The sequence below is a fragment of the Bos indicus genome, chromosome 2 (assembly GCF_029378745.1).
Source record: "Bos indicus isolate NIAB-ARS_2022 breed Sahiwal x Tharparkar chromosome 2, NIAB-ARS_B.indTharparkar_mat_pri_1.0, whole genome shotgun sequence".
NCBI lineage: Eukaryota > Metazoa > Chordata > Mammalia > Artiodactyla > Bovidae > Bos > Bos indicus.
In genome coordinates this window covers 90,643,295-90,667,139 of record NC_091761.1, presented here as the reverse complement: position 1 = coordinate 90,667,139, position 23,845 = coordinate 90,643,295, and the positions used below count along the sequence as shown (strand labels likewise).

The following is a 23,845-nucleotide window of genomic DNA, read 5'->3' as shown; positions in this document are numbered from 1 at the left end:
AGGCAAATTGGAAGTGGTCAAACAGGAGATGGCAAGAGTGAATGTCGACATTCTAGGGATCAGCGAACTAAAATGGACTGGAATGGGTGAATTTAACTCAGATGACCATTATATCTACTACTGTGGGCAGGAATCCCTTAGAAGAAATGGAGTAGCCATCATGGTCAACAAAAGAGTCTGAAATGCAGTACTTGGATGCAATCTCAAAAACAACAGAATGATATCTGTTTGTTTCCAAGGCAAACCATTCAATATCACGGTAATCCAAGTCTATGCCCCGACCAGTAATGCTGAAGAAGCTGATGTTGAACGGTTTTATGAAGACCTACAAGGCCTTTTAGAACTAACACCCAAAAAAGATGTCCTTTTCATTATAGGGGTTGCTGCTGCTGCTAAGTTGCTTCAGCCGTGTCCAACTCTGTGCGACCCCATAGAGGGCAGCCTACCAGGCTCCCCCATCCTTGGGATTCTCCAGGCAAGAACACTGGAGTGGGTTGCCATTTCCTTCTCCAGTGCATGAAAGTGAAAAGTGAAAGTGAAGTCGCTCAGTCGTGTCCGACTCAGCGACCCCATGGACTGCAGCATACCAGGCTCCTCTGTCCATGGGATTTTCCAAGCAAAAGTACTGGAGTGGGTCGCCATTGGGGACTGGAATGCAAAATCAAGAAGTCAATAAACACCTGGAGTAACATGCAAATTTGGCCTTGGAGTATGGAATGAAGTAGGGCAAAGGCTAAAAGAGTTTTACCAAGAGAACGCACTGGTCATTGCAAACACCCTCTTCCAACAACACAAGAGAAGACTCTACACATGGACATCACCAGATGGTCAACACCGAAATCAGATTGATTATATTCTTTGCAGCCAAAGATGGAGAAGCTCTATACAGTCAGCAAAAACAAGACCAGGAGCTGACTGTGGCTCAGATCATGAACACCTTATTGCCAAATTCAGACTTAAATTGAAGAAAGTAGGGAAAACCACTAGACCATTCAGGTATGACCTAAATCAAATCCCTCATGACTACACAGTGGAAGTGAGAAATAGATTTAAGGGACTAGATCTGATAGACAGAGTGCCTGATGAACTGTGGATGGAGGTTCATGACTTTGTATAGGAGACAGGGATCAAGACCATCCCCAAAGAAAAGAAATGCAAAAAAAGCAAAATGGCTGTCTGAGGAGGCCTTACAAATAGCTGTGAAAAGAAGAGAAGTGAAAAGCAAAGGAGAAAAGGAAAGATATCAGCATCTGAATGCAGAGTTCCAAATAATAGCAAGGAGAGATAAGAAAGCCTTCCTCAGCTATCAATACAAAGAAATAGAGGAAAACAACAGAATTGGAAAGACTAGAGATCTCTTCAAGAAAATTAGAGATACCCAGGGAACATTTCATGCAAAGATGGGCTTGATAAAGGACAGAAATGGTATGGACCTAACAGAAGCAGAAGATATTAAGAAGAGGTGGCAAGAATACACAGAAGAACTGTACAAAAAAGATCTCACAGCCCAGATAATCACAATGATGTGATCACTGACCTAGAGCCAGACATCCTGGAATGTGAAGTCAAGTGGGCCTTAGAAAGCATCACTATAAACAAAGCTAGTGGAGGTGATGGAATTCCAGTTGAGCTATTTCAAATCCTGAAAGATGATGCTGTTAAAGTGCTGCACTCAATATGCCAGCACATTTGGAAAACTCAGCAGTGGCCACAGGACTGGAAAAGGTCAGTTTTCATTCTAATCCCAAAGAAAGGCAATGCCAAAGAATGCTCAAACTACCAGAGAATTGTACTCATCTCACACGCTAGTAAAGTAATGCTCAAAATTCTCCAAGCCAGGTTTCAGCAATACGTGAACTGTGAACTTCCTGATGTTCAAGCTGGTTTTAGAAAAGGCAGAGGAACCAGAGATCAAATTGCCAACATCCACTGGATCATCAAAAAAGCAAGGGAGTTCCAGAAAAACATCTATTTCTGCTTTACTGACTATACCAAAGCCTTTGACTGTGTGGATCACAATAAACTGTGGACAATTCTTGAAGAGATGGGAATACCGGACCACATGACTTGTCTCTTGAGAAACCTATATGCAGGTCAGGAAGCAACAGTTAGAACTGGACATGAAACAACAGACTGGTTCCAAATAGGAAAAGGAGTTCGTCAAGGCTGTGTATTTTGTATATTGTCACCCTGCTTATTTAACTTATATGCAGAGTACATGATGAGAAATGCTGGGCTGGAAGAAGCACAAGCTGGAATCAAGATTGCCGGGAGAAATATCAATAACCTCAGATATGCAGATGACACCACCCTTATGCCAGAAAGTGAAGAGGAACTAAAAAGCCTCTTCATCAAAGTGAAAGAGGAGAGTGAAAAAGTTGGCTTAAAGCTCAACATTCAGAAAATGAAGATCATGGCATCTGGTCCCATCACTTCATGGGAAATAGATGGGGAAACAGTGAAAACAGTGTCAGACTTTATTTTTCTGGGCTCCAAAATCACTGCAGATGGTGATTGCAGCCATGAAATTAAAAGACACGCCTTGGAAGGAAAGTTATGACCAACCTGCTGCTGCTGCTGCTGCTAAGTCACTTCAGTCATGTCTGACTCTGTGCGACCCCTTAGACGATGGCAGCCCACCAGGCTCCTCCGTCCCTGGGATTCTCCAGGCAAGAACACTGGAGTGGGTTGCCATTTCCTTCTCCAGTGCATGAAAGTGAAAAGTGAAAGTGAAGTCGCTCAGTCGTGTCCGACTCTTAGTGACCCCATGGACTGCAGCCTACCAGGCTTCTCCATCCATGGGATTTTCCAGGCAAGAGTACTGGAGTGGGGTGCCATTGCCTTCTCCATGACCAACCTAGATAGTATATTAAAAAGCAGAGACGTTACTTTGCCAACAAAGGTCCGTCTAGTCAAGGCTATGGTTTTTCCAGTGATCATGTATGGATGTGAGAGTTGGACTGTGAAGAAAGCTGAGTGCTGAAGAATTGATGCTTTTGAACTGTGGTGTTGAAGAAGACTCTTGAGAGTCCCTTGGACTGCAAGGAGATCCAACCAGTCCATCCTACAGGAGATCAGTCCTGGGTGTTCTTTGGAAGGACTGATGCTGAAGCTGAAACTCCAGTACTTTGGCCACCTCATGCAAAGAGTTGACTCATTGGAAAAGACCCTGATGCTGGGAGGGATTGGGGGCAGGAAGAGAAGGAGACAACAGAGGATGAGATGGCTGGATGGCATCACTGACTCGATGGACGTGAGTCTGAGTGAACTCTGGGAGTTGGTGATGGACAGGGAGGCCTGGCGTGCTGCGATTCATGGTGTCGCAAAGAATGAGACACCTGTAAACAACAGATGATGTTATTTTACATACTAAAACTTCATATCAATAGTATTGTATCACTTATGCAACATGCTTTATTTTGCTTATCATTTTGTCTTTGAGATTGTTCTTGTTTAGTTACTCAGTCATGTTCTACTGTTTTATGATCCTATGGACTGTAGCCTGCCAGGCTCCTCTGTCCATGGGATTTCCCAGGCAAGAATACTGGAGTGGTTGCCGTGCCCTCCTCCAGGGGATCTTCCCAACCCAGTGATTGAAGCCGTGTCTTCTGCCTGGCAGGTGGATTCTTTACTTCTGAGCTACCTGAGAAGTCCATGTTTTTGAGATTAATCCCTGTTAATGCGCACAGTTTCCATTCATTCATTTTAAGCTGCTGTACCTTATTCCATTGTATACGTGCATGCTAAGTCACTTCAGTTGTGTCTGATTCTGTGTGACCTTGTGGACTCTAGCCCACCAGGCTCCTCTGTCCATGGGATTCTCCAGGCAAGATTACTGGAGTGGTTGCCATGTTCTTCTCCAGGGGATTTTCCCAACCCAGGGGATTGAACCAGTGTCTCTTATGCCTCCTGCATTGGTAGGTGGGTTCTTTATCATTAGCGTCACCTTCGAAGCCCCATTCCATTGTACGGTGTTACTTGCTCAGTTGTGTCCAACTCTGTGACCCCAGGCTCCTCTGTCCATGGAATTTTCCAGGCAAGAATACTGGTGTGGGTTGCCATTCCCAGGAGATCTTTCTGACCCAGGGATAGAAGCTCAGTCTCCTGCATTGCAGGCAGATTCTTTACTGTCCGAGCCACAAAGAAGCCCATTCCATTGTATAAACCTACCACAATTTATTTATCCATTTTGCTGTTGATGGCTGTTTTATTTCCAGGTTTTTGTTTTTTTTGTGTGTGATTACAAACAATGCTGCAAGGTACCCTCTTGAGTAACTGTTTATATGTGAGTTTCTCTAAGGTATATCTAGGAATGGACTTGTTGGGTTGCAGAGTACATGCATCTTCAATTTATTCAGTTCAGTTCAGTCTCTCAGTTGTGTCCGACTCTTTGTGACCCCATGGACTGAAGCACATCAGGCTTCCCTGTCCATCACCCAACTCCTGGAGCTTGCTTGAACTCATGTCCATCGAGTTGGTGATGCCATCCAACCATCTCATACTCTGTCCATCCATTCAATTTATTGGGTATTATTGGGTATTTCCAAATTGCTCTGAGTTTCTAAAACTCCATACCTTTATTAATAATGAGTGTTTAGAGACTTAAAATTTTTTTGCTCATCTGATTTATATGAAATGATATCTCTTTGTTTTAATTTGAATTTTCATGATTAGCAAGTTTGACTAATAAATAAATGGTTATTTATTTAGGTTCCCCCCCCCTTAAAAAAACAATAAACTAAAAAACCACAACAACCCATTTTTCATTTGGGTTCATTGTCTTTTTCATTCTTTATTAGTAGCAGTTTTTGGTGCATTTGGGGTACTAATACTTTGTTGGCTAAATGCACTAAAGATATTGTCTTCTATATTTGCTTTTTTAACTATAACATGTCAAAAACTTTAATTCTAATATAATTGGGTTTGTCAATAATTTTCTTTTTGGTTTGTATTTTGGATCATGTGTAAGAAAATTTTCCCTTCTTGAATTCATAAAGGTATTCTTGTATATTTTCTTCTAAAGGCTTAAGAATTTTGCTTTTCACACTTAGATCCTGAATATATCTGATACTTTGTGAAGTAAGGATTAAAAATTGGATAATCAGTTATCTCAAAATTATATAGTGAATAATAGTTTGTGCTTTCTCCACTGTTTTATAATACTTTTCCACATATCATTTCTATATATGGGTGCATTTATTTCTAGATTCTTTACTCTGTCTCTCCCTAAGTCAACATCATCAACCTTAAAGTAATTTTTGATATTTGACTGGGCAAACTCTTCCTCTTTGCTTTTCTTCAAAATTGTATTGGCTATTTTTGGCCATTCTTTATGAATTTTGGGATCAACTTCCACCAAAAACCCTATTGGGGATTTTTAAAAATGGAGTTTCATTGAATTAATAGATACATTTAGGGAGAACTGTCACCTTCAAATCTATGAATATTATATGTAGCATTATATAGAATGTTATATTTATTCAGACCTATTTTTAGTTAATTTAATAAAATTTATAATTTCTTCATGAAAGTCTAATACTTTTTTTAGATTTATTGATTTATTGCTAGGATATATATATTTGTGTATTCTATTTACATAGGATATATACAATATTTTATATTATAATAATTATTATCAGATCAGATCAGTTGCTCAGTCATGTCCGACTCTTTGCGACCCCATGAATCACAGCACGCCAGGCCTCCCTGTCCATCACCAACTCCCGGAGTTCACTGAGACTCATGTCCATCGAGTCAGTGATGCCATCCAACCATCTCATCCTCTGTCGTCCCCTTCTCCTCCTGCCCCCAATCCCTCCCAGCATCAGAGTCTTTTCCAATTAGTCAACTCTTCGCATGAGGTGGCCAAAGTACTGGAGTTTCAGCTTCAGCATCATTCCCTCCAAAGAAATCCCAGGGCTGATCTCCTTCAGAATGGACTGGTTGGATCTCCTTGCAGTCCAAGGGACTCTCAAGAGTCTTCTCCAACACCACAGTTCAAAAGCATCAATTCTTCGGCGCTCAGCCTTCTTCACAGTCCAACTCTCACATCCATACATGACCACTTTATTATATATGTATATTAATATAAAATACATAAATACTATATATGTCTTAAAATTACATTTATCCTGCCTTCTAAGCAACACCATTAGACAACTAAACAGTAGAAGGAAAAAAAATTCTGGTAGGAGTTTCCCAAGTAATAAAGGAAGTGAGTATGATAGGATTTCTATATTACCACTTCATAACCTCTAATGAATTAATAGCTCCGCAGCTGCCAGCATCATGAAGAGGCCAGTAAACACCATGCCTCCCAAGGCGAGAACAAGAACACAATGCCCCCCTCCGTACAGTCGTCTTGTCAAATGGAAAAACCAAACTTGCCTCTGATCAAGTCTCTAGAGCTAAGTACTAATTTACAGAAAATACAGAAGACAGAGAAACATGGAAAACTATACCATGAGAATACAATCAGCAAAATCTAGATTGTGGGAAACTCTACAGGGCAAGTGACGCAATTTCCTAAAAATAAACTAAATGAGGGAGGGAAAAAAATAAATGAGGAAAACCTATAAAGCCATATGTCAACCAAAAAAAGTCATATTAACCAACCACAAACAAAATAAAAAACAATTATAATAATTTTGAGACAATTAGGATGTTGAAAAAACGGATTGGATATCCAATTATATTAAAGAATAGTTCTAATTTGTAGATACAACAGTGGTAGTATGGTTATGTCAAAAGAGTCTTTTCTTGTCTTTTAGAGATATGTACTCACGTATATATGAGTAAAATGGTATGAGCCTGGAACTGGTTTCAGATACTATGGAAGGGAAGAAGGGATTGGGAATATGGGTGAACAGTATTGGCCAGGAGATGGCTACATGAGACTCACTGTCCTATCCATCTTTGTGCATGTTTGAGGTTTTCTATAATAAGAATTATTTTAAATTTGCATTATAAATTGTACTTTATTTTGCAAACACTAATTTTTTCCACAATCGATTTTTGTATATTGATCTATACTCAGGGAAAGATTGAGAGCAGGAGGAGAAGGGGGTGACAGAGGATGAGATGATTGGATGGCATCATCGACTCAGTGGACATAAGTTTGAGCAAACTCAGAGAGATACTGAAGGGCAGGGAGGCTTGGTGTGCTGCAGGCTATGGGGCCACAAGGAGTCAGACACAACTTAAGACTGAATGACTATGTTTAGTAATCTTGCTGAATTTTGTTTGTCTTTTAATAGCTTGTCTTTAGATGCCTTCAGATTTTCTACCTGCTGCTAAGTGGCTTCAGTCATGTCCGATTCTGTGCGACCCCATAGACGGCAGCCCACCAGGCTCCCCCGTTCCTGGGATTCTCCAGGCAAGAACACTGGAGTGGGTTGCCATTTCCTTCTCCAATGCATGAAAGTGAAAAGTGAAAGTGAAGTCGCTCAGTCGTGTCCGACTCTTAGCGACCCCATGGACTGCAGCCTACCAGACTCCTCCGTCCATGGGATTTTCCAGGCAAGAGTACTGGAGTGGGGTGCCATTGCCTTCTCCAATTTTTTACCTAAGTAGTACTATTGTCTGAGAATAATGGCAGGGTCATTTCCTCCTTTGTGTCCTCTTCTGTTTCATTTATTTTGCTTTCTCTACTGTACTGGAACGATGGTGAAAGAGAAGCAGTGATAGAGGGTCCTTATCCTAGTCTTGCCTCTAATGAGGCTGCTTCAGAAGTTCTACTATTCAAGTGTGATGTAAACTACTCTTTAACAAAATCAGGTATTCCTCTTTCATTCCTAGTTTGATCATTTTAAGTCATGAATGGGTGAATTTTATAAATTGATTTTTCCTTTTGCATCTACTGAGATGATCCTAAGTACGGACACAGGTTTTTGAGTGTTAGACCATTTTTAGTTCCTGGGGTAAACTGAATTCAGTTGTGGTACGTTTGGATACACATATACGAGTGAGACTGGTCTATAGATTTTCTTTCTTATGCTGTTCTTGTCTCTAGTTTCAACTTCTTTTTGGTTTTGATGAATTTGGGTGTCAAGTTAGAAATAAGCTTTACTTCCTGGGAGGTGAAGAGGATTTTCAGAATCAAGGGGCAACAGCTGTATTCTGGGATTCTGGGGGGTTTCCATCCTGGGCTGTGTGGAGTGAGCCAGAAACAGTCTTAAGGATGCATCACTTCCCACTATAGAGGAGAACTTTGAAATCCTTTCCAGAAGGAAAAATAAAGGAGTGATACCGTGTGTAGGTCATCTAGGCTGCTAAGAGCTAGCAGACTACGCTGAACCCAGTGCCAGGGCTCCAGACAGCAGAGCCTGGCAGTGTACGGAGACTGCAGACCAAGGCAGAGCAGTTCTGGAAGTGAGGAGCTGAGACCCACATTGCAAGGCGGCCCTTTGCAGTGGGAAGCACCTTCAGGCTTTGGATGCTGGTGCAGGAGCAGTGCCTCCCCTCCTGGGCACGTCCTTCTGGTTTCCCTATTTTATCCCCAGCTTTAAGAGAAACTTTGCATCAGTGGCTGCTTCACTTCTTGGCACAGATTAGGTAGTCATTATTCTTGTTCCTTTTGGAGCTGTTTATTCCTGGTGTTGGGAACTGCTCCTGAGGAAACGCCTTCAAAACCAAAGTATATTGATCTAAACTAAATGAAACACCTAGGAACACTTAGTTGAGGCAGACTTGGGTTACCTCGGTTTTCATTATTAGCCACGGTTTTGCATGATTCTCTTGGCTTTTAGACCTCAAGTTCCTTTACCTACAGTAGAGATTCTAAATAATCTCCAAGTTTCATGCTGGCTTAAAAAAAAAAATGGTGCCATAATTTTGTGGTGTTTCTCCGACCTTGTAATTATTTCCTAATCAGAAACACATGGATGGCTTTTCCTGCTTTTAAGAGCCAGGGGCTTGGAGTATAGAAACCTGGGTTCATGGCTCAGCTCCTTCACTTAGGGCTGTGTGACCATGGGTTAGTTACCTAATCTCTCAGCCTCATTTGCCTCCTCTGGGAAACAGGGATAAAGCACCTTATCTTATATGGTTATGGTGAGGATAAAATGAGATAAAAGTACCAAAAGAAAAAAAAAAAAGCACCTTGTAAAGTGATCTGCTTCAGAGTAAGTGTCAAACATTCCTTCCCTTTTCTCTACCCAAGTGACGATGTCCCGAAAGCTAGCCAAAAGATGAACTATAAATGGCAAAGTTTATACTGTTTGGCTGGCACTTCAGGGTGTTGCCCATTTGCCTGCATCCCACCTTCTTCCTAGAGTCTGAGTCGGCCTGTTGGGCAGATTTTGAGACTGTCTGGCTCTGAGGGTGTTCACCCAGGCCTGGGATCCACAGGAGGTCCTGGCAGGGAAAGGCATCACACACCACCGCTGGGAGAAGAAAAACCGACACAGGAGGCCCGGAGCACAGACCCTCAGAGGGTAGCCGAGCCTGCAGTCCCAGCCTCGCTGCAAGGAGGTCAGGAATGACAGGTGGGGAAGGCCTGGTGCTGGCCGCGCTGCAGGGTCCGGGAGCCGCCGGTGGGCGGCGGGGCGGGGACCAGAGAAGCCGCCACCCGCTGGGAGGCAGAGACAGCCGCTGCTGGGCCCTTCTGTCCTCTCTTCCCTCTCTCCGATTTGCCACACGTTTTTTTTCTCTTGGAAAACCTGCCTGAAGATTCTCTTCATTTCGATTTCTCCTGGGTGTGTGTGAAGCATTTCTTCTCCGTTTCCCCTTGACCTTTCTGCTTTCTCCCCTTCTACCTGCCAGCACTCCAGGGTCTGCAAACATTCCCTTTGGTAACTGTTAACAACCAGGAGAATGGATCTCTACAGATGGAGTCTGCAGCCTTGCCTCTGCCCAGTTCTGTGAGCAAGGACATATTCCTTAACTTCGCTGTGCCTCAGTTTTCCCATCTGGCAAAATGAAAATAATAAGAGCTCCTTCTTTACAGGATTGTTATAACAATTAAATGAAGCAATTTGCAGAGAATGCTTAGTCTGATGCCTGGCACACAGTGAGGGTGAACTGCTGCCCCTGTCTCACTGGCTTCATTGCAAATGGGTGAATGTACTCTGGGTTCAGTAAACTCCTTCCAGCATGTCTGGCATCACCTCCTCCAGGCAGCCCTCCCTGACTTTTCCCCGTCTCTCCCATGTTGGTCTGCACCAGCTCTCTTGGAGTGCTAAATACATTGAAGACACAGATGGTTTGAACCATGCCTGTACCTGTCTGGCTCCTCTATCAGAGTGGGTGTTCCATAAAGAGTGTGTCTTATCCAGTCATGGAGGGCCTGGCAATTAGCAAGGGATCAGCAAATGGTTGCTAAGTAAATGAAGGAAATCCCCATTTGTGTAGTGAGCGCTGAAAACTCAAGAAGGCCGGAATCTGGGATCTGAACCCTGGAGCTTCTCGGTGGTAACACTGAGACTTCTGCTCTTCGCCTTAACAGAAACAATCCCAAGATCACCGAGTCACAGGAAATGAGCAGTAGAGACTGAAAGGTCAGCCTTCTTATTTCCTGATGCCAGAGAAAGTCAAAGCCTAGAAGCCAGCAGGTTCTTGGCTGCCTCACGCTGGTATAGGAGGACTGTGGTGAAGCCAGTATTCTCATTCTTGACCTGCTGGGCTCTCACTCACTGGCTGCTGTGGCTGAGCCTGGGCTCCTTGTGTGGCACGGGAGCTGCTGGTCTCCTTCCAGACTCTCTCGGTCAGGGCCCACCCAAGGTTGACTGGGCGGCAGAGCTTTATGTGTTGAATGGCGGTTGGCTTTCCCTGGGAGTGGGTGTGGTGGAAAGAGCTTGGGAGAGAGGTCCAGCCCCAGTCCTGGCTTTCTGCTTATCACTTATCACCAACCCTGATGACTCACAGATGCAGAGAGAGTGAGGTGGGACATGGACCCTGAGAGATTATCCAGGCCCCCTCCTTGGTTTAAGGGAAAGGAATCTATGGCCCAGAGAAGTGATGTTCTCTAGGCTCTGGGGCCTAATCAAAGACAGAACTGGTAACTGAATCCATATCTTTCAAATCTGAAACTCAGTCTCCTCAATGAGGCTATTCCAGGGTTTCTGAAATAATAATGGACACACGAAGCACTTGAAGATCCTGTTAAGGCACAGGTAGGCCTGGGAGGAGACCCCAGATTCTGCCCAGATTTCTAACAAGTCCCAGGTGGATTTTAATCCTAAAGGAAATCAACCCTGAATATTCATTGAAAGGAATGAAGTTCCAATAATTTGGCCACCTGATTCGGAGATCCGACTCATTAGAAAAGACCCTGATGCTGGGAAAGATTGAAGGTAGGAGGAGAAGGGGATGACAGAGGATGAGATGGTTGGATGGCATCACCGACTCAATGGACATGAATTTGAGCAAACTCCGGGAGATGGTGAAGGACAGGGAAGCCTGGCAGTGCTGCAGTCCATGGGGTCACAAAGAGTCAGACAGGACTGAGCAACTGAACAACAGCAAGGTCTGGGAGGAGACCCCAAATTCTGCCCAGATTTCAAACAAGTCCCAGGTTCTAGCTAGAAAGGGTCTAGGCCAGTGATTCTCACAAAAACCAGGGCTAGACAGGCCAGCTCTGCTATGATGTAACTATTTAATGTACTAGCCATTAGTTAGACCAGACTGTTGGGTTAATGAAGGCATGCCAGCTATAGGGCCCTTCACACAGAAGCCAGCGGGGCCAGGCCCTCCTCACCGGCTCGTCCTTATTGGTCACCCCTATTGGCTGCTTCTGTGTCTTCTGTGCGGATGCAGTGCGGATGCAGGTCCTGACTGGTGGCTGTGGGTATGTAAGTGCAGTCCTTCTGGAGGACTTGGACCTTGCTAACCCCTACAGGCACTGTTTCTTCAAGCAAGTATGCCAAGCCCAAAGTTGAGTCTTCCCTATAAGCTCTTAAGGGTAGGAGCCTTGGTTTGTCTTCTCTGAATCTCCTGAATGCTCAGGTACTCATTCCTCCATTTACTGGACTGATTCATCTATGGAACATCTGCTAGGTCTGGCTAAATAATGCACATCCTTGCCTTCAAGAAATATACCTAGCATGTGGGCTCTAATGTGGTACTTAGTGGTTGCTCAATATGTATGTCGGAGAAGGAAATGGCAACCCACTCCAGTATTCTTGCCTGGAGAATCCCAGGGACAGAGGAGCCTGGTGGGCTGCCGTCTATGGGGTCGCACAGAGTCGGACACAACTGAAGCGACTTAGCAGCAGCAGCAGCACCAATAAGTATGTGTGAAATTGGATTAGACTTCAGTGCTCTGGAGGAGGTGGCAGCGTCATCAAATGATAGAGAGGGCGAAGGAGAGCAGCTGGTGTTGGCCGCTCCCTAATAAGGGGCTCATTTTCAAAGAAGGGGTCTGGCTCCTTCGGCAGTTCCTACTGGGGCTGGTGGAAATGAGAGCACTGAAGCCTCACTGAAGTCTCTGCACTTTTGAAAGGTATCAGGCAAATTCTCAAATGCATCATAATTTTTAGCTTTCCCTTTGACGCTGTAAAGACCAATGGGAAACAGGGATACACAAGCTCCTCTTCTCAGGCCAGTCACAGAGCGGATGGCTAAAACATGTATGGTGTCTGCAGCAGAGAGAGAAATGGAACTTCCCTGATGGTCCAGGGACTGGGACTCTGAGATTCTAAAGCAGGGGGCATGGGTTCGATCCCTGGTCGGGGAATTCGGATTCCACATGCTGTATGGCATGGCCAAAAAAAAGGAAGAGAGAAATGGCCCACCATGGTGACTCTGAGTCCATGAGGTAGGAAGTGGTAGCATCTGCCAGACAGAGCCATCTACCCAGCTTGGCAGAGATGCTGCTGCTGCTGAGGCTGCTAAGTCACTTCAGTCGTGTCTGACTCTGATGCTAAGTCCCACCTAGTGTCCATTCTGCCCTGTGTTTGGGTGGCAGACCCCCTCACATTTTAGCTTGACACATGAACACTTAGCAAGACATTTCACTCCCCAACCTCACTTGTAGCCAGGGAAGCCAACGGGATATGAGCAGAGGTGGAAGAGGTGCAATTCCTGAATTAGGCTCTTACAAGGCAGCTGGGCCTTTCCCTCCCTTGTCCTGCAGGGTGAAGGGGAAGCTGAGCCAGCTCTGACCAGGCAGACAGGGGTGACAGCAAATGGAGTGCCAGAGAGACGATAAGAAAGAGCCTGGGTCCCTGGACAGCCCTGTGGAGTGGAGCTGTCCCACCCCCTGCCTGCCAGCTCAGACCCTTCCCTGAGAGAGAAATAAACCTTCCCTCTTGTTTGAAGTCACTTTCTTTTGGTCTTTGTTAGAACCAACATCCTAACTACTGCACGTCTGTCTCTTGCATGACAGAGCAATGATGCTCTGAGCCTTTTTTCCTGGTAGAATAGAAATGGTTGGTCTCTAAGGTTTTCTGCCAGATCTGCCTTTTGTCTTCCACCCTGTATTGTTTCAGGCTAGTCACTGGGGACCCCCTACACTCATGCAGGGCTCCCCAGATCTTTCAAAGCTCCTGAGACTGTTTTAAGGTCTGCCACATTCCGAGGGGTTCTGTCACTACTGCAACATGACCTCATTCAGACTGGGTCTGCTACCTGGCCCTGGACCTCAGCAGAAGAAGGACTCTCAAAGAGGACTCAGTCAGTCCCTGAGAGCCAGTAACCCCACCCTGCCTCCCTGCAAATGAGACGGATTTGGAAAGTAAGTAAATCATTATGTTCCATCATGTTAAACCGAGAACAAGTCTTTCCTGATAGGGCTACTAAACCAAGGTATTTAAGAAGTAGACTGTATCTAACCTTCAGTGAGTACTCACTGTGTGCCGGGCGTTCTTGCAAGCACACTGTGTGTATTAACTCCTGTATGTCACAACCACCCCACAAGAGAAGTACTATAGTATCCCTGTTTTACAGATGAAAAGATACCCAGAGAAGTTTAGTAACTTACCCAAGGCTGCAGTTAGTAAGAGGTGGAACCAGGATTTGAACCCAGGGACTCAGATTTGATAATTGGTGCTCTTTTTTCTTTTGGCTGTACTGTGAGACTTGCAGGATCCTAGTTCCCTGACCAGGAATTAAACCCAGGCCCATGGCCCACAGTCCCAACCGCTGGACCACCAGGGAATTCCCAATAATAGATGCTCTTGATTATTGTGATGCTGCCTAAACAAAGCTCTCCAATGTTCATACTCCTATTATGTCCAAAAGAACAGATTAAACTGAGTCACTGTCAAATTCAGAGAGATAAATCCTCGAAGCAAGGCCCAAGATTGTGGTTCTCAAAGTGTGGTCCCTGGACCACTAGCCTCAGAATCACTGAGGAATTTAATAAAATTGTAAATGCTATGACCTCAGCCCAGATCTAGTGAGTCAGAAACTCTGGAGGCCCAGACATCTTTATTTTTACAAGCCTTCCACGTGGTTCTGAGGCACACTGAAGTTTGAGAGCAGTTGGCCTAAGAAATAAACAAGAATTGAAAGAAGAATGGAAATTTTGGACTTCCCTGGTTGTCCAGTGGATAAGAATCTTCCTGCCTGTGCAGGGGACATGGGTTCGATCCCTGGTCTGGGAAGATTCCACATGCAGAGGAGCGACTAAGCCCATGTGCCACAACCTCACAGCCCATGTGCTGCAATTACTGAAGCCTAGCAACTTAGCAGCAGCAGCAGAAGCAGAACAATTACTGCTCTAGGGCCCGAGAGTCACAACTACTAAATCCCTGTGCTACAACTACTGAAGATCTTGCTTTGCTACAAGAGAAGCCACCACAATGAGAAGCCTGTGTACCTTAACTAGAGAAAGTCCACGCCAGGGATGAAGACCCAGTGCAGCCAAAAAGAAAAAAAAAGAATGGAAATTTTATCCCTTCCTTGGACTTCGGGGGTGAGAAAGAGAGGCAGAAAGAAAAGTTTCATATTTAAAATAAGAGCTGTTTCCCAAGCCCTCTCTGACTTGGGGGTTGCTGTTTTGAACTGTCTTGTGAAAACTTGCATGCTGTGTTCTCAGCAAGTCCAAGACTCAGGGTATTCTCACTGGATGTGGCCCTGGCTCATTGCTTATAGTTAATCTTGCAGCTCACTACTTAATTTAGAGGAGGAAAAAAATCCTGACAATTAGTTGTAAGACCCATGAGGGGAAAACTGATCCTTAAATAGTTAAAAAAAATTCCTTGGCACTCCCTCCTTTTTTTCCCTTCAAAGATTTGAGATCCTTTTTGAACATTAGCATTTATCATTCGGGACAGGCAAATGCTTTCTTTAATTTTCTGTGGTGATATTTCACTGGGTAAAAGACTGTCTGAGTAACCTTTATGGAACTGAGCCGGGGCCTGTCCCTCCCAGGAAATCTGTTTTGACTGACTTGGTCATTGCTTAGATTTGGCCATGTTCTGCACTGCGTAAAACCTCCACTGCACTTGGCCAAGACCTTGGAGCCTCATCAGTGTTCACAGTCTGGATATGCGATTTACGATATGGAAGATATGAAGACCGGAATACATTTCCCTGGTTATTGTTACTCAGCTTTTAAAACGGAAGTGGCAGGAGACGTAGGTCAGCAGAAACCTTGCTTAAAAGTTTGACTGAACACAGGGATCAGGCTACTGTAGTATTTTATTGTCTGATATTCAGAAGCAATGAAAAATTTAAAAATGAGTATAAAATTATAATGAATATTAAAATTAATTTTGGGAGGGGAGTGTCATTTGAAAAAAATAGCAAAAGATAGAAACTAGAAAAAGATCAAGTTAGGGTGCAACCCCCAAATCCATGACTTGCACTCTTATCTCCAGTAAGTTCTATGGTCTCTCTCACCCTATGAGGGTCCAGACAGGATAGGAAGAATCGTGCCATCATTTCACAGACTGGTAAAATGTGGCTGTGATGAGGGTACATGGTTATTCATTGAGATATCCAAGTTGAGATTCATATTCATTAAAGGGCTATGGTACATGAATTACTTCATTTATCCCTCATGCAAACTTATGAGGGCAGGGCAGTACTGTTTTTTTGTTTTTTGTTTTTTTTCCTGACAATTTTCCGGTCAAGCCATGCAGCATGTGGGATCTTAGTTCCCCGACCAGAGATCAAACCCGCGCCCCCTGCAGTGGGAGCTAGGAGTCTTAACCACTGGACCACAGGGGTAGTCCAAGGGCAGTCCTGTTTTCGTCTCTGAAAACAGGATACTGAGGTGGGGAGGTTAAGGAAGAGGTAGGTAGTCCATCTCCAGAGCCCAGGCTCTCCACTCATCTGTTCAGATCTGCTGCTGACCGACTATCCAGAGAACCTTATGTGACTTTCAGAAAGGTGTCCCAGTAGAAGGACCAAGTAGGCAAAGGAGCCTCCCCTGGGTGGATGCACCCAGGGGTGGAGCGCCTGGGAACATAGCAGAGGCGGGATTTCAGCCCTCTCTGGCTCCCTCTAGGGATTCCCTGGTGGCTCAGACGGTAAAGCGTCCACCTGCAATGCGGGAGACCTGGATTCGATCCCTGAGTTGGGAAGATCCCCTGGAGAAGGAAATGGCAACCCACTCCAGTACTCCTGCCTAGAAAATTCCATGGATGGAGGAGCCTGGTGGGCTACAGTCCATGGGGTCGCAAAGAGTCAGACACAACTGAGCAACTTCACTTTCACCTTCTGGCTCCCTCTGCTGGACGCTTTTATACAGCAATCCACAAACGCAATTCTGGCGGACCCTGCATCCACTCCTTGAGAATGCAAGTGTTTCTCACACAACTGTTTCCACTCCTGCAAGAAGCAATGAGGATAAAATCCACCTCTGTGGACCTGGGCCTAGCTAACTGAAGCATCCTGTAGCAAGCCCAGGTGCTCCCCGCCAGGGAAGAGCTTCCAGTTCAAGGTATGAGAATATGAGGTATGCCCCAAAGCCTAGTTCTGGGCCCAATCTTTCCCAGAGTCATCATCATTATCAAATGCAGCATCGTTTTTGGAGGAAGTCACATTCAAACAGCTCTGGTCACCCAGAGCTGTGGGTGTCAGGGGCTGGGTCTCCAAAGATGCTGGTCTCCCTTTGTTGTAAGGTCGTCCCTCCAGACAGGGAATCTAAGGTCCCTCACCTGCATACCCAAGTGCTGGGGAAAGCAAGAGAAGCCAGAGACAGACATGCATGTGGGGTCTTTTTGTAATGCCCCAAAGTCTCCACTGCCTTCCATCAATCTGCAGCCGCTGGCAGGAAATAAATCTCTCAAGTCCAAGGACATAAAAGCATGTCATTATCAGTTGGCTTGTGATGCATTAAGAGTGCATCAGAGTCTATACTCTGCCTTCCAACCCATGGCCTGACAGGAAATGGAACAGTCATTCCTCATTAACATCTTTGAACAATGCACAGATGCGCAATTCATCCCACAATTATTGTAATCAGATATGATAAAAGCCAACCCAACTGTCTCTACCTTGAGCGTCTGGATGATTTTCTCTGAGTTCTCCACCTTCTTCATGATCATCCATCTCTTCTCTACTTGCCTGTTAGGTAACAACAACAAAAGATACATAAGACACAATAAATGCAAGCACTCCTAGGGTCCATGCCCTTTGCTATAAGGGAATCCAGTTTTCTTAGTGGTCTCTTCTCCTCCTTTGTCAGTTTATTTTGACTTAAGTGTCCAAGAAGGCTGCTGCCAGGGTGAATGGCCCTGAAGAGCCAGGTGGGCTTAACAGTGACCTTGAGCACTGTCTTCATCCGTCATTCTGGGGAAGGCTTGTCTGCCTGTCCAAGCTGTGCTCCATGCCTGACATACTTGGGGAAAGAATGTCGCTGGCAAAGACGGACTGACAGAAGGCAGCGAGGTACCCGCAGGGACTCGGGGGGGCCACAGTGTGACCACTGCAGAGAGGGGGCAAAGTGGAAAGGTTGGGGACAAGTTAGACTCTCAGTACCTTGGTCTTTGCCTTGAAAACAGATGGAAGGTACTGAGGGATTGAAGTGAGGGAGCAAAAGGGTCAGGCTTGTGGGGTTTCCAGGATAACCATGGATTGGATTTCTTACCACGTGAAACCCTTTCTTCTTTCTCTGAGTGATACAAGCTGCTTGCAATCCCACAACCCAGAAATCTCTATAATGATGGTCCTCAACACTGACTGCATCTTAGAATTATCTGTGGAACTTAAAAAAAAAAAAATTCCTAGGCAGTTGTTGTTGTTCAGTCTCCAAGTCATGTCTGACTCTGCAGCCCCATGGACTGTAACACACCAGGCTTCCCTGTCCCTTACCATCTCCTGGAGTTTGCCCAAATTCTTGTCTATTGAATTGGTGATGCCATCCAACCATCTCATCCTCTGCCACCCTCTTCTCCATTGCCTTTAATCTGTCCCAGCATCAGGGTCTTTTTCAATGAGTTGGCTCTTCCCAGCAGGTGGCCAAAGTATTGGGGTTTCAGCTTCAGCATCAGTCCTTCCAATGAATATTCAGGACTCATTTCCTTTAGGATTGAAGATTCCTAGGCCCTAACCTCCAACATTAAAATCAGACTTTCTGGAGCTGGAGCATCTTTAAGGCTTCTTGGGTGATTCCAATATGCAGCCAGGATTGAGAACCATGGCTCTTCTCTAGAGGGCAGGAAGAGCAGTTCTTAAGTTGCCAAGGAAATGTGGCGGGTTGAGTCAGTGACTCAAATAAAGCCCCCAGTGTTCTATAAGGCCAGCTCTTGGCCTTTGTCACCTGAATCTGTGTGATACACAGCTTCACTTCAGCCATGGAGAAGGAATCTGAAGGCCCTAGAAGCCTCCCCCGGGACTCCAGTTCCTCACCCTTTAGCTGACAGTCAGTCACTTTATCATCAAATACATAAGCTGCTTTGAGAAGAGACAATTATCTGCTAATTTGTTTTGACATTCTCTGCTTGCTTGGTGGCTTTTTACCCGGTGTGCTTCTCACCTGTTAGCTTAGTGTTTGTGGCTGCTCAGATATTCTGACTAAGAAAACCTACATCAGGTAAGTAACTTTCCTTCTTTTGCATGTGTCCGTTTGGAGACAAAGCAGATTTGGCCTGATGCAGTTAAAAAAAAAAAAAAAAGAAAAATTCATCCCTGAGTAAATGGAAAGGTTTTTAAAAAAAAAACGATTGCAGGAAAAACCTGCCTCAGTCTAGTAAACTGCTGTTAGAAGACTACAAAACAGATAAATTTTTAAAAATCCTGTTTATAAATCTTTTTAGTCTAACAGGAAATTGGATTAAAAGGGAAAAACAAGCTTCCTCTTTTGGAAGAATTTCAAAGCCCAGAAGAATAAACCTTCAGTCTTAATAGCAAGCAGCTATCAGCTTTGAGGAGCAAGAAATACTCTTCTCCTTTCACAGATGGAGAGATGCAGACAGAATTGGGGATTTGGAAAGAATTTTCTGATGAGTCCCCGTTAGAAACATAAATAGTTTTAATTTGAAATTCTGGGGGGTTCCCTGGTGGCCCAGTGGTTAGGACTTCCTGCTCCCACTGCCAAGAGTGTGGGCTCAATCCTTGGTCCGGGAACTAAGACCCCACAAGCCATGTGGTGTGGCCTTAAGAAAAAAAATTCTGCCTGTTGCTTAGAAAGGTGTCAAAAACCTATTATTTTTTACATACATGAACACACATGTGAAAAGACACATCTGAGGTCATTCGTTGCAGCATATTAGAAACAACTTACATGTCTCATCAACTGGGGATGTATTAAGTAAATCACGGTAATTTACACGATGGAATACGATGCAACCATTAAAAAGGATCTCTTAATGAATTGAAGTAGAACTCCAAGATATATTAAGTAAAACAAAAAAGTAAGACCGTAAGCAATGTGTATAATACGTAACCTGCTAAGTCACTTCAGTACTGACTGACTCTTTTTGACCCTATGGATCAGGCTCCTTTGTCCATGGGATTCTCCTGACGAGAATACTGGAGTGGGTTGCCATTTCCTCCTCCAGTATAATATGTGAAAACATATATAAAATATGTCTCTACCCCAGGAAGGGTACACAGAAAACCAGCCAATAGTGGCGTGGGATGGGGAGGGAGCCCAACTGGGAGACATACCCTTTTATAGTTAAATATTTTAAACCTCCTGAATATATTTTGAATTCAAGATTTGAACTGGAAAAACTAAAACTAAATAAAATGCTGTCGCTTTTAATGAGTTACAAAAGCAATGATTGAAACACGGCAATAATACTCAAGTGAGCCAAACAAACCAAAGGACAGAAAATTCAGATCCCAGCTCAGTTATTCTGGCCAGGTCATTCACTCTTCATCTGTTCATTCAGCTTACGACTATATATTGAGTGTCTGTTGTGCGCAAGGGACTGTGCTGGACGCCGGGGGTACCGAGCTGAAAAAATCTGTGAGAAGCTCAGTAACTTGTTTCTCAGTAGAGAAACAAGAAATCTCACCGTTGCCATGCAGTGTGATAAATGTAGTGATATGACAGGTTTCTGCAGGACCTCAGGGGAAGTGAAGCTAAATTAGGCTGGGGAGGTTTGTTTACCAGTGGACGTGGTGCTAAGTCCTGTGGGGAAGGGGAGGCGGGCAGTTCCCGCAGAGCAAGGAGGCTGTGCTGGCGCCAGGGATGTTCGGCATGGCTTCAGTGCCCAGACAGTGGGAATCAGACTCTGGCCAGCCAGATATTGCATATTGCAGTCTGGAGTTTTAAAAAATATTTTTTTTTGTTTGCTCTATTTTTCTATTTATAAAAGAAATACATTTTTTGATGCCAGGATTTAACCGGAAGGCCAATGGGGACATGGTAGGAAATTTCAAGCAAACCAGTGGCATGACTGAGCTGTATTTAGAAAGAGTGCTGGCAACAGTGTGGTATTCTAGGGCTGGGGAGGGGTGTGGGTGAGTGGGGATGGTAACAAACACTTGGTAAACACAAACTGCAGTGCTAAAACCAGACAAGAGAGACAGTTGCCCCAGGGGTTGGGGTGCAGGCCCTGGACTCAGACCTTGTGCACTGAAGCTTGGATGCTACATCTCAGGCCTTACAGGTCATGTGAGGTAATTACTTCCTGAGCCTCAGTTTCTGCAACAGACAGGGGCTGGGCCAGGTGTCCTGAAGGTCTCAGCTGTTCTTGGAGAACCTTCCACTGGCCCTGCCCTCTCCCCTCACACCCAGCTCCCTATCTGAGCATGGTACTTCTAGGCCCATAGCAGGCTCCGGGAAAGAACTACAGGGCGGAGGGGGAGCAGGAGCCAGAGGTGGGGCTCCAGTTGGCCTCACGCTGTATGACTGATCATAGCCTCTCCATCTGTGAAATGGGAGTAATGATACATTTTGTAGAGAGTTCTTGAAAAGCTAAATTAGGAAAATACATTTGGAAATTCTTTGTAACATATCATTTAACACATGCATTATATGACCAATTTCAATGCCTTATTGATGCTTGAAGGGAATCAGGGTCTCATTTGTGAGTTTCAACTGCAAGGTCGTACAACTTTTCTCATGTATTAAAAAGATCTCACATTTATTCTTCAATAAAGGGAATGGATTTATGAAAATCATAAGGTATCTTGCATTATTAAGATGAAAGTATTAAATCTCTGTTCCTCTTCCAGGTACTGAAAGGCTAAACAAAGATATACAATTAAATTCTTCTCAGGAACAGCGCAGATAAACCTTATCAATAAGAGGAATTGTAGATTTGGTGGCTTTGAAAACTAGCTCCCTCTCCCGCCAGTTATATCACTCTTTGGTTCGCTCATCTCACCAATCCTCAGTTTCCTCATCTGCACAGTGGTGAACTGTACACTTACCAGGAAGGGGGTGGGGGAAATTAAATAAGGTTTAATATGTGGAAGGCCTGCTCTTAGCAGGGATCAGTGAATATTTCTTTCTTCTTTGTGAATCGAATCCTTTATAGATGTGAAAACTCTTTGAAAATTATTATTTCGTCTAATTCTCGCCTCACCATTGAGAGGTAGGTAGGGAGGTTCCAGTATTACTATTTCCATCTTACTGAAGAGGCAGCTGAAGAGGAGTCCCACAGTGTGACAAGGTTGCTCAGAGTCCGAGAACACCCAGGGCTTCCCAACTGCTGGTCAGATACTTTAATATTGATAAGAGTCCACTTAATTCGGGCTTTTTTTTGGGAGGAACTGTCACAGACTCAATGCCCTGAATATTCTTGCTGGCAAAATTATTTTCAAGTGTCCTGGGGTCATTGCATCTGGAAACCAGCTTGGGATTCATCTGCAACTTGCCTGCTGGTGGTCAACAAAGTAGGTTTCAATGACTCTAGGCACCGGAACTTCCCTCCTCAGGGGCCCACTCCACCTCTGGACAACGTCTTGAGCATCAAGCATCGTTTTGCCGTTACTTCTCCTCACTGAAATCCATGTTGTCTCTTCCCCACATGACCACAGGGTTCAGGGTAGTGACAGCCAGACTCTTCTTGGCAGGATGTACCCACACCTGCCTGCGTAAGTTACATCCAAGTAACACCTGACTCCTAACCAAGGACAGGGGACAACTCAGGGTACCCCATTTCAGGCAGGTCCCTCTGTCAGGATTCAAGGGCACCAAGCGATGACTGCCTGTGTGATGGCTGTGAGGTGGAGGCTTATTTCTCATTCTTCATATCCTCTGGGCATAACGTACATACCCTTTGATGTCAGTGTCGAGTATAAGCATATTCAATTCTGTATCTAGCATTAATTGGCATTATTGCTATTTTCTTCCCCACTACCATGACCTAACCCTGATAATTTATTAAAATTCCCAGGGAAAGAAATCTCTATCTTAATTTATTCTTCAATTACCATTTCTTTTACAAAAAATAGATTTAAAAAGAAAAAACATGGGTCAATTTTTATGTGAACCCAGATGTACTCTGGGTTGATCATGTTTCCCCAGATCTAAGCCTGATACAGATTATCCTAGAAAATGGGCTGACAGCATTGCCTTCAGTGTTATAAAGAGGTTCTTGAATCTGAGGAGGATTCCACGTGTAATAAATGAAGGCGTCTCTCCTGTAGCAACCTGGGCTGACCTCTGCACAAAACTGTGCTGATACTATCCACTTCTTTGTTTATCTGCCTCTTAGATTACAGATTCCTTGGAAGGCCAGGGATGGCGATGATTCATCTCTGTACACTCAGCGCCTAACAGTGTCTGATACACAGTAGATGTTCAATGTATCCTGTCTGAAGGGAAATGAGCGATCATGGGGAGACAAAGCTTTATGCTGACTCCACAGAACGCAGGTGAAACGGAGGGGAATGGCAGAGCCCCGCAGAATCAGAAAATCTTCCTGCAAAAGACTGGATGAGTGCTTAGGGATGGAATTTTCTAGAAGGAGCTGTGTTGGATGCTTATCTAATTTGGTAGGCGCTGATTTTGATTGGATAGGACTCAGCTGAGGCCTGCAGGGAAGTTTTATAGCGAAGTGGTTGAAAACATGGGTCCCAGGATTTCTCTCGGAGAAGGCAATGGCACCCCACTCCAGTACTCTTGCCTGGAAAATCCCATGGACGGAGGAGCCTGGTGCGCTGCAGTCCATGGGGTCGCTAAGAGTCAGACACGACTGAGCAACTTCACTTTCACTTTTCACTTTCATGCACTGGAGAAGGAAATGGCAACCCACTCCAGTGTTCTTGCCTGGAGAATCCCAGGGACGGGGGAACCTGCTGGGCTGCCGTCTATGGGGTTGCACAGAGTCGGACACGACTGAAGCAACTTAGCAGCAGCAGCAGCAGCAGGATTTCCCTGGTGGTCCAGCGGTTAAGACCACACTTTCACTGCAGGGGGCGCTAGTTTCTTTGTGCCATGAGGTGTGCCCAAGAAACAAACAAACAAACAAAACATGGACTCTGGCGCAGGGCTGCCTGACCAACTGTATGACATTTGAGAAGTCACTTCACCTCTCAAGACCTTACTTTTCTCATC

The 23,845-nt window shown here is 44.7% G+C and overlaps 1 protein-coding gene across 5 annotated transcripts in view; it reads right to left on the bottom strand.

The window, feature by feature from the left end:
* The window catches only part of KIAA2012 (KIAA2012 ortholog), a 126,146-nt gene that overhangs the window by 25,882 nt on the left and 76,419 nt on the right, over positions 1-23,845 (bottom strand). For all 5 annotated transcript variants that reach the window (XM_070770257.1, XM_070770263.1, XM_070770265.1 and 2 more), the window contains one exon: positions 17,385-17,454. In XM_070770257.1, coding sequence (XP_070626358.1) covers positions 17,385-17,454 — 70 coding nt within the window. The remainder of the gene's footprint in view (positions 1-17,384; positions 17,455-23,845) is intronic.